Source organism: Monopterus albus, unplaced genomic scaffold, assembly GCF_001952655.1.
Source record: "Monopterus albus unplaced genomic scaffold, M_albus_1.0 scaffold343.1, whole genome shotgun sequence".
Lineage (NCBI taxonomy): Eukaryota > Metazoa > Chordata > Actinopteri > Synbranchiformes > Synbranchidae > Monopterus > Monopterus albus.
In genome coordinates, this window is record NW_018128223.1 from 448,182 (window position 1) to 458,426 (window position 10,245).

Genomic DNA, 10,245 nt, shown 5'->3' on the forward strand with positions numbered 1-10,245 from the left:
GTGCCCAGCTGATGAGAATCAGCGGGGAGCATCTGCAGAAAGAGACAGGGAGCGAGAGAGGCGGTAGATCATAGGTCTTCTGCGGCCAATATATTAAATAAAATGAAGGAACCGTGGCGATTTATAAATACCCGGATGTTTCCTTTTGGCGAATCTTCTGAAGCACTGGTTAGACTGCAAGTCTATGGAGTAGTGAGACGGTATGTGCTGAAATGTGTGACTTACGCAAATACCGTTCATCCCATCTCAATAACACTGACAGCTGAATTCATGACAATTTTCTCTACGATTGTCATTTATTATACGTGTATAATGCTTAAGAATGGCATAATATCAGCACAAAAGCGGCAAGAGGATGAGCAAAAGCATTAGACCGGGGGAGTCACGTGACACATAGCTACCAATGGCATTGCACCCATGCATTGTCTATGGACAAATATAAATGTAGATTATAAAAAGAACCATAACAGATATCAAAATTTTGCACCATTAGTAGCTGAACGTCTCACGAGTTGAATAAAGTTGAAATGGCGCTTCTAGCCCAAGGCATGCCGGAGATATTAAGCTTCCAATTTTGCCCCATTCATTTCCAATGGGGAAATTTCTGTAAAAAAAGCTGAATATCTTAAAAAGTATAAAAGTTATAAAAAAGTTGTGTACAAGCACACATGTCCTTAAGGAGATACACAGTTTGATACCTCAATGGCCCTTCTAGGTGAAAGTATGCTGCACCAATTAGATGCCGATGAACGCAACCCAGCCCACACATTAGATAAGAGAAAGACATAGTGTGGATGCTACAGCATCCACACAATAAAGAACAGGATAACATAGTGTGGATTCTTCACAGCATCCACACAATAAAGAACAGGATAACATAGTATGGATGCTGAATCAGCATCCATACAATAACAGTAACTAGAATTACCATGTTGTGGTTGTATGCCTCCACCAACCAGTCAAATTCATGAGTATGAGGTAGAAGTGAGGTCACTGACCTTTGACCACCAAAAATTGAACGTATCTTTTAAAGATGAGAAAAGTGTCTTGTTGTAAAAAGAAAGGCTTCTCTTTGTAAGAGGATACTTTGCAGTTCTTTTTCTCATGGTGGAAGGTGGTTTTTGTGCATACCATAAAATATAATCCTTCTGGCACCAATGTCACTAAATGAGCCCTAAACAATTATGGTGTGGCCAAACGTGTACATGATCCCACCCCTAGTAGAAACGTGTACTGTGCTTATATATTGTCTGTGATTTGTTCCTATCCAATAGGAGCTGGTGAAGCACACTAATGATGTCACAGAGAAGAGTAATCTGCGGATAGCACTGGATGCCATGAAGGTACATCTCACATTAAAGAGCCCATGGCTGCTCATTTTGCTCCTTTCCAGCCATTTAATGTTTAATCTTGGGTTAGCCTAGCCTATCCTAGATTAGCCTGTCACCCCTCATAACTACAAATAGTGTGTAATTGTTTCACAATAATAAAACCAGAGCCTCTTCCTGAAAACAAAAGGATAGTTCATGAACGCACACACCTCCTGCTGCTGGTGTTGTGCTGCAAGTGAACAGCACAACAAACTGCGATGGCATTAATTAATGTGACTTTCTCCTCCATAGATAGGTAAACAACTGTATATGTACTGATGAAAAGAGATATCTAACAGTCTAAACAAAGCGGGTAACTGAGAAACCCCATATTTTAACTGGCATAATGCAGACAGAGTAACTTTTCCAGCCTTACAACAGTTCTCTCTAACGTTACAGAAACAAGGCAATAACAGACAGGCAACATGTTGGTTTTTTTTAACTTATGATTAAGTCCCACCAAGTAGTGGAAACATCACTTGCTTTCAAGTAGCTCCAAGGTCAGTAAATCCAGCCAGTGGTCGCTGTGTCTTCCCCAGACAACCAAATACTGTCCCAAAGTAGTGAAATTAATTCCAACAGGTAGTGTAGTACTGCCAATAACATCATGGATCATTAATCCATTGGATAACCAGCAACACATCACATGCAGCAGACATGGCCTCAAGCAGTCAAAACAAACAGGTACTGTGCTCAGGGGGAATCCAGCGTTGATGATCTGATCGTTCACCACCGCGGGGGCTTCACTGGCCGGCTGATTGTAGGTTAGACCTGGTCAGGTAAAACAGTGAGTCCCTGTACAGGAACATTCCTGGACGTGCAGTAACCTCAGGCCCTGTATTTTTTTCCACATCCTCTGGTCACAGTGCAGCAACAGGAGGGAAAATATATCCAGGAAACCGGGCACAGTCAAAAAATTCCGCCTTTACAATGGCACGGTGAATGTCCTTTTTTTTTTTTTTTTTTTTTTAGCTTTATTGAAAATACACACAACAAACATGGCAATATAATATTTCACCAGTATGGTGGATGTTAGGTAAGCTCACATGAACACGCAACTGCCCACTGGTTTTATGCCCCTTTAAGGAAGTCCTTAAATTATCGTGTAATACTTAATTTTGTGATTGAGTTTGTGAGACGCGTATATACTGAGTTACTTCTGCAAAGAAGTACTAGAACATACTATACGTTCACCTCATTTTTTGAGGTTTAGGTCATGACTAAGATGATAATTCATCGTTGTAACATTGTAAATAAATCAAATAACAAGGAAATGTGCCATGGGCTGTTTAACCAACAATCTTATACTGGTTGCTCTTATATCAGTTGTAATGAAGATACTTGAAAAACTGGTGAGGTCTGAAATCTTGAACAAGAGTGAGCATGCACTGGATCCTGTGCAGTTTTCTTACAGATCCCATAGAGGAGCAGAGGATGCCACAGCTACTTTACTTAACCTATTCGTTAAACACTTTGAGGGAAAGGGGTCTCATGTTAGAATGTTTTTTCATCTGCTGATAATCCAATCCAACCCCATATTTTGAATAGGTTTTTAGAACAGTTTGATCTTTTTAACAAACAGAACACAGATAGTGAGGGCTCCTCAGCAGGTTCTCCACAGGATGTGTGCTTTCACCCTTACTTCTCTTTTATACACCTGTGTTAAACAGGGCTGAAACGACTCCTCAAGTAACTCAATTACAAAAAATGATTGACAAAGTCTTTGCATCAAATAAAATCATACTGTGCTGAGGAGAAAAATAAAAATATTTAAAATCAGAAGACTTGAATCTCATAATTACTACTGCACTTTAGCTCCCATGCAAAATAACAGCATTTTCAAGATGCTGACAAGGAAAAACTTTTTCTGATTTGCTTACAGGACTTGGCTCAGTACGTTAACGAAGTCAAGCGAGACAACGAGACATTGCGAGAAATAGATCAATATCAAAAATCCATTGAGAACCTGGTAAGGTGTATGATTCTTCTGGAGAAGTTGATCTCAGCTTCACAACACTTTGGAAGTGACTCTTCTTCATGTGAGATCACAACCCATCTGTCTCTTTTTCTGCAGAATCAGCGTCTGATTAACTATGGTAGGCCCAAAGGTGATGGGGAAGTGCGGCTGGCCTCGGTGGACAAACGAGCTAAACAAGACAGGTGAGATGTCAGGTTGTCTAAAGGAGTGAGTGTCTAACTGCAGTTTAATTTGAATCAGGTTCCTGTGTTTGGAAAACTGCCAGAGAAAGTGCAATGTCAAGCCAGAGTGCTTATAGAAACTAAACCTTTCTATCCTGTAGTGTACCATATGTGCTGTGAATTACACTCAATCAAGCCTCTTGTCCAGAATAATAACTGACCAAAAGTTTTAACTGTTTTGCTTGTGTCTGCTACTACATATTGCAACTTTTTCATCACACAGAAAATGCATTTTTCCCTTTTAGGATTATACGGACCCAGCACCTGTCACAAACCTTACCTTACCTTACACCCCTTACCTTATGCTCATGTGAAGTCACTGTTCGGTCTGTTCTTTTTCCTCGCTCCTTCACTGGGATGGTGGAGGCTGGCATGGAGTGGCACAGCTGAGGCTAATTAGTCCCACCTGCTCTGATGGTATTTAGCTGGCGCTCGGCTGTGTTATCCTTGCCAGTCAGCTTCTCTCGCCATGTTCAGGCTGTCGACAAGGAAAGGATATCTCACCTGAGTCCTGTTTCTTGTTCCTACTTGGTTTTGCTTCTGACAATGCCACTCAGCTGTTTCTGTGTCTGTTGCTTGCCTGTGTTACACATTCCTGCCTGTTCTGCTCCTGATGGAGCCATTACGCGGTGTGGGTCCCTCTCAGTCCTATGTGAACCAGACACCTCTGGTCCGGTGGCCATCTCACCTGTTCTTCCTCGCTGCCCCTGAACCAGCTATTCTTCTGCTCACCTGCAAACTTGACACGGCACCACTTTGGCACACCTGCCATAACAGCTCATGCTTGAGCTTGAGGCTGTTCACATGTGTAAAGCCAACACCAGAACTGGAGGAGCAGGCTTTTCTTATGACCACATTATGCTAAAAATGTCCAGAACCTTGGTAAAGGTCCAAATTCAACAAGTAACAATGGTGTTTAATTATGACTACACAGTCTGTTGAAACCTTGATTCATAGTGTATCATAAATCATATTTATAGCTATTACTAACAGTGGTTCCCAAACGTTTTCATCTCAAGACCCAAAAAAGAAATTTGTCTCTCTCATAACCCAAACTTAGAAAACTACTTAGAAAAATACACCACAAACTGCTACAACATCTGTATTTTGTCATCTACTGATAACAAATACAGCAAACCCTGAATTTAAAATGTAGTTTATAGGCTATGAAATATATTTATTCCACTATAAAAGTACAACTCAGCAACTCACGTTGAGCGGAACCATTTGAGGTGGCTCGGGCACCTGTTTAGGATGCCCCTGGACGCCTCCCTGGGGAGGTATTCCGGGCATGTCCCTCGGGGCAGACCCAGGATATGTTGGAGAGACTATGTCTCCCGGCTGGCCTGGGAACGCCTTGGGGTTCCTCCTGAGGAGCTAGAGGAGGGGTGTGGGGAGAGGGAAGTCTGGGAGGCTCTGCTCAGGCTACTGCCTCTGCAAACCAGTAACAGATGAAGCAGATGAAGATGGTTGGATGGATGGATGGATGGATGAACTCAGCAATAATGAAATTTCTGAGAGTAATGTTAAACTTTGCACTGCCTTATAAACACATAGTTTGGACTGCTGTCAAATTATATTCATTACTCATTGCTTCTTTGCTCATCATGTTTATAGTTTATAGTCCTTTAGCTACTTTTCCATACCAGGTCCGTTTTCATTTTCTCTCACGTCTTTTCTACACCGTGAGCTTTCCATCTCTCCAGGTTTTATTTGCTGCCACATCTACTTTGCAGGTATGAAGGCAACAAGCTCTCACGGCTGTTAAGGCTGTGCCAGCAGCTGGCCTGTTGGATATCTGTAGGACTGTAGGTTGTATAATGTCTAAGTGGTTTGGTAGAAAAACCTATTGGGCCACAGGAAAACTCCACAAACTTCAGTGCCTGCTGAGATGTGGTTGGGCAGAGAGAGAGAGAGAAAGAGAGAGAGAGCCTTGCACACAGTATCTGAGCTTCTATTTTGATTTGGAGAAGAACTCGCTTATCACACATGTATCATTGTTATGTAGTTCACTCTGGCAACTGGCACCCAATGAAAATGGGTCTGCGACCCTAAGTTTGGGGTGGGCTGGTTAGAGGACAGAGTGATTTCCAGAGTAACATGGATATATTAACTGCTGCATCAAGTTTGCTTTAACATCTTCCTGTTTGAACCGCAGGCACATCTTCCTGTTTGATGCTGCAGTGATTGTGTGCAAGCGGCGGGGAGACAACTATGAGATGAAAGAAATAATTGACCTGCATCTTTTCAAGGTCACCAACAACCTGACATCAGACAAGGAGATTCGAAAGGTCTGAACACCAAATTCTTTTTTCTGTATTCTGGTATCTGTAATGGATGTGGTTGTATCAGATCATATACCCTTCCCACCAATGCAGGAGCCTTACCAATTAAAGTCATCACTGTGAACTGATCTGCACTTTGGACTGGAGTTTAACATACTGTAGCTGACAATAGCAACCACAAGTTGTAACAGACAAAACAAGAAATACATAGAACAAAGGAATAAAGGGAGTGGCCACATAAACCAGTACAGTATCTTGGAGCCATAATAGCATGGAACTAGCATCTCTGCAGCCATCTTCAGTTATACCTATTGGTTACACCTGTTTTTTACAGGTCAAAATGATCATTGTACAGTTTAAATAATTATTAGCAGCATTTTGTGCACAGAAGAGTGAGTATGTTTGTCACATCATGGTGTTTCTAACATATTGTAGAAGCATGAAAAGGAAATTCAGGGAATAGCTAAAAACGTTTTGCATAATGTGTCCCATCACTGAAGTAGAAGACGTTACAGCACTCATCCAGATTCTGTTATGGAAAGTTATGGAACATTCATAGCAGGTTTGGATCATGGATGTCTCCCAGGTGAATTCCCATTCCAGGGTTTCAAGCTTTAGATCTGGTTGTGACCATGGAAAAGATATTGGCACTTCTCTTTTTTGAAAATTCCTTTTTTGGTTCCATAAGAATTAGTCTTTCAGTGTTGATATTTTACCTCAGACATGCATGAAATATTAGCTTCAATTAAAATCAAGCTAAAAAGAAACAAAGGAGTTTTTGAAGCTCACTTCTTTATTGTTCTTCACTTTGATGAAAGCAGACCTTGATTTTAATCCAATGAACAAACAGTGCCATTACTTCTGCAGTTAACACATCTTAGTTTAGATACATCACAGCTGAGAGGATCCCCCCTCTAATTTTTTAAACCTATAATAAGGATGCTTTGACTTTTTGAATCTGATTGGGGGAATTCCTTAGAATCCACACTAATTCATTCACTTGCCAAAAAAAGAAAAATGATCTTGAACATTTATCTTTTAATTTAAAATGTGATAACCAGTTTCAAAAAGCAAAAGTCCACTTGAAGCTTTGCTTTGATTTTATAACAACTAATGCAGTTTTTTCGTGACAGGTCTAGACTACGTGCAGGCCAGTTCATCACCCAGACTCTTATTGTGGAGTCGTGCTGTTGGTTCATGTGCAGAATGTGGTTTGGCTTTGTTTTACTGAAAGAAATAGCGCCTTCCCTGACAAAGACGTAATCAGGACAGCAGCATATCTCACTCCAAACCTGTATAAAAACATTAATGGTGCCTTCACAGATGTTCAAGTTAGCCATGCTGTATGCACTAAGGCAGAGTTTCAGATTTTGACTTGTCGACCCCAAGGACAGTTTTCCACTTCTCCTCAGTTCGTCTGAAATGATTCGGAGAAGATGGTGGTGTGTCCGGATCTTGTTTATATGTTTTTCTTTGCATGGTAGAGTTGTACCTTTTGTGGATGCAGCGACGAACTGTGTTCACTGACAGTGGTTTTCAGAGGTGTTCCTGAGCCCGCACAGCCAGCCCACTACAGCATTGTGTCTGTTTTAGAACCGCATCCTCTGAGGGTCAGAATATCACGGCCATTCAGTATTGGGTTCAGTGTTGTCCCTTGTCTCTGAATCTTTTAATGATACTAGGTATCGTAGATGATGAAAGCCCCAGATTGTGGCAGTTTTACATTGAGAAACATTTATCATAAATTGCTGAACCATTTGCCACATAGTGGTGAACTTCACCCCATCCTGATGCTGACCTGCTGCCAGTTAACCTCAGTAGCTGTGAGGTGTCCCATAAGGGGGGTTTTAGTTAGCATTGCACCACTTTTTCAGTCTTTAGTTGCCCTTGTCACAACGTTTTGCAACATGTTGCTGGTATCAAATTCAGAATAAGCATACCAAAACCAAAATATATGAATTTGAACATTAGATATCTTATGTTTGTTCTGTTACCAAGTTAATATGGGGTTAAAGTTTTTTTTTTCTCAATTTACACTGCATCCCCACTGTTTTGGAATTGAGGTTGTAGCATTAGAACAATGTAGAGGCATATTCTACTTCACTTTGACAGTTTTGTGATTGCTGTCCTGTGTAGCATGTAAAAATGACTAAAAAAAATAACAGACCTTACTTAAAAAGAACATAACAAGCATCTCACAACATCCATTCAACTCTACTAGAGGAACTCTTGCACTGCTGAGTTCATCATTTCCTCTTTATGACTGAGTCAGCAAAGCTTAGAAATCATGTTGGTCTCCTGACTAATCAATGAGCGGCATTACTTCAGCTAGCAGCCTTGCACCGCCACTGCCTTTGGTTCTCTGTATCCCCTATACTAAAGTGAAGCTCAAAACACCAACAGAAAAGACATACATTATTAGGTCAATGTTTGTTTCAGCATATCTTATATTGGCTACTTCATTACCAGCATCACACTGGAGCAGTGCCAGACTGGAGCAGTGTGCCACCTTCCATACGCTGCAGTCATTAATTCTCGTTTTGAGCCTGACTACACAGATAGCGAATAGTAACCGTCAACTGGTGATAAATATTGCCAGTCACAATGAGAATAATATATAGGGCACCCAGAAAACAACTGATTGGCCCATAATGACTTTGTATATATTTAGCAGGTAGTTGTCTACAGTCAGCATAGAACGATCCTTTTGTTAATGAACGTTGCAGCCACATCAGTTTGTTCATTCATCTCTGACATGATGGATGTGGAGCTGGTTGTGGAGATGTGACATGATGGAGGTGGATTACATACTGTACAGGATTTGTTATGGAAATGCAAAATGACAGAATCGCTGTCTGAAGGAAGCAGATACAGTGAAAGAGCCATCATTAAAGAAACAAAATAATCACACAAGCATCAGTGTCATCTGGAGATAAATCTACAGTATATGTAGTGCTAATATGTAAAATATCCTTATTTTCCATGGTTCTCTGCCCCATATTTGTATGTACAGAGAACAAAGGTTTGAAGTTGGTCTAATGTAATGTTCACCTCTGATGCTCCTACCTCTTCATTACTTTCCTCGTCATCATGCAAACTGCTTAAATAAGTTCATTTTACATGCTTGGTGGTGACTGTCTGGCACTTGGTCAGTTTGAAGCATGTGCTGTCAAACAAAGAATCTGTGGCTGGCAACACAGAAAAAGAAAAAAGCTTTGTAGGTTGATACAAAAAGAACTGACTTACAGCATTTAAGCAGCCTGCTGCCTATGATGATGAGACAGCCAGAACCACAGCTCCAAGTGAATGTTAATGTTGCTCAGTGTCTGCTGGATGTGTAAATAGACAGCTGTGTATTAACAAGCTCATCGTGCCACCTTGATAACACAACACAGCTTGTTTCTGTACTCTGAAAACCTAAACTGACATAGAGAGAGACAAATGCCTCCTGCTTCTTTTTACAAACCACAGGAACTAGACAATAGCTTTAATAAGTGATGTCTTGGTGTCTGCTGGGAATGCCTCCGCAGAGCACTGCTTTCCATTTCTCTCTTCTTTCAGAAGCTTTGCTGACAGCACTGAGCTTGGTAGTGTTTTAGCTTTCAGAGCTAAGTGCTAGAAGTTCAAAACCACAGCTAGGAACCATAAAAAGTAGATCCCACAAGCATCTGTTTAGCAGTCCTCTCTAACATCAGAGGCTACCAGACTACTACTTAGCCTTAGAGCCTGATTACAGGACCACTCACTACTTGGGAATGTACATGCTGTCTGATGCACAGCAGTTATATTGCATAGCTACTCTATGTCATGCTCATTTCCTTCTCCCCTATATTGTCTCTGTCTGTCAGTTCTGCTGCCCTCCAGCCCTCTGTTCTCCCCCAAGGCCTCTCTCTTTCATTTTGCATCTCTGTCTCATTTAGCTGCTTCATTTGTCTTTCACTCAAACCCTTTAATTGATTTATGTACCATTGTTATTGTATTTTATGTCACAAATGTGTGTGTTTTTCTTTCTTGCTGCAGTGGTCCTATGGATTCTACCTCACTCATAACAAGGGTCAGAGTGGCTTTGAATTGTTCTTCAAGACCAAAGAATTGAAAAAGAAATGGCTGGAGCAGTTTGGCATGGCCATGTGAGTGTGTGTCTTTTTCCACAGCATCCCACAACACAGTACCCATTCTGTTTTTCAAGCTGGGCCACTTATGCTGTGTTTCTACTATCAGAACCTAACGAGCGGTAAGCACCGTACTTGCCTTAACTATCACCAAGCATAGCCTCCGGGGCTGGCGCGGACTGTCCAGTTCATCTGTTTTGTTCGCTAGTGAATGGAGATTTGCTAGACAGGAGCAGTGTCCAGGGACCTTGCTGCCGTTGCTTCTCCAGGTCCCATAGA

The 10,245-nt window shown here is 41.3% G+C and overlaps 1 protein-coding gene across 3 annotated transcripts in view; it reads left to right on the forward strand.

Moving 5' to 3' along the window:
- vav3 (vav guanine nucleotide exchange factor 3) overlaps positions 1 to 10,245 on the forward strand; it is a 114,352-nt gene that overhangs the window by 70,652 nt on the left and 33,455 nt on the right. For all 3 annotated transcript variants that reach the window (XM_020625019.1, XM_020625020.1, XM_020625021.1), the window contains exons 11-15: positions 1,275 to 1,343; positions 3,253 to 3,339; positions 3,445 to 3,530; positions 5,728 to 5,860; positions 9,875 to 9,984. In XM_020625019.1, the coding sequence (XP_020480675.1) occupies positions 1,275 to 1,343; positions 3,253 to 3,339; positions 3,445 to 3,530; positions 5,728 to 5,860; positions 9,875 to 9,984 (485 nt within the window). The remainder of the gene's footprint in view (positions 1 to 1,274; positions 1,344 to 3,252; positions 3,340 to 3,444; positions 3,531 to 5,727; positions 5,861 to 9,874; positions 9,985 to 10,245) is intronic.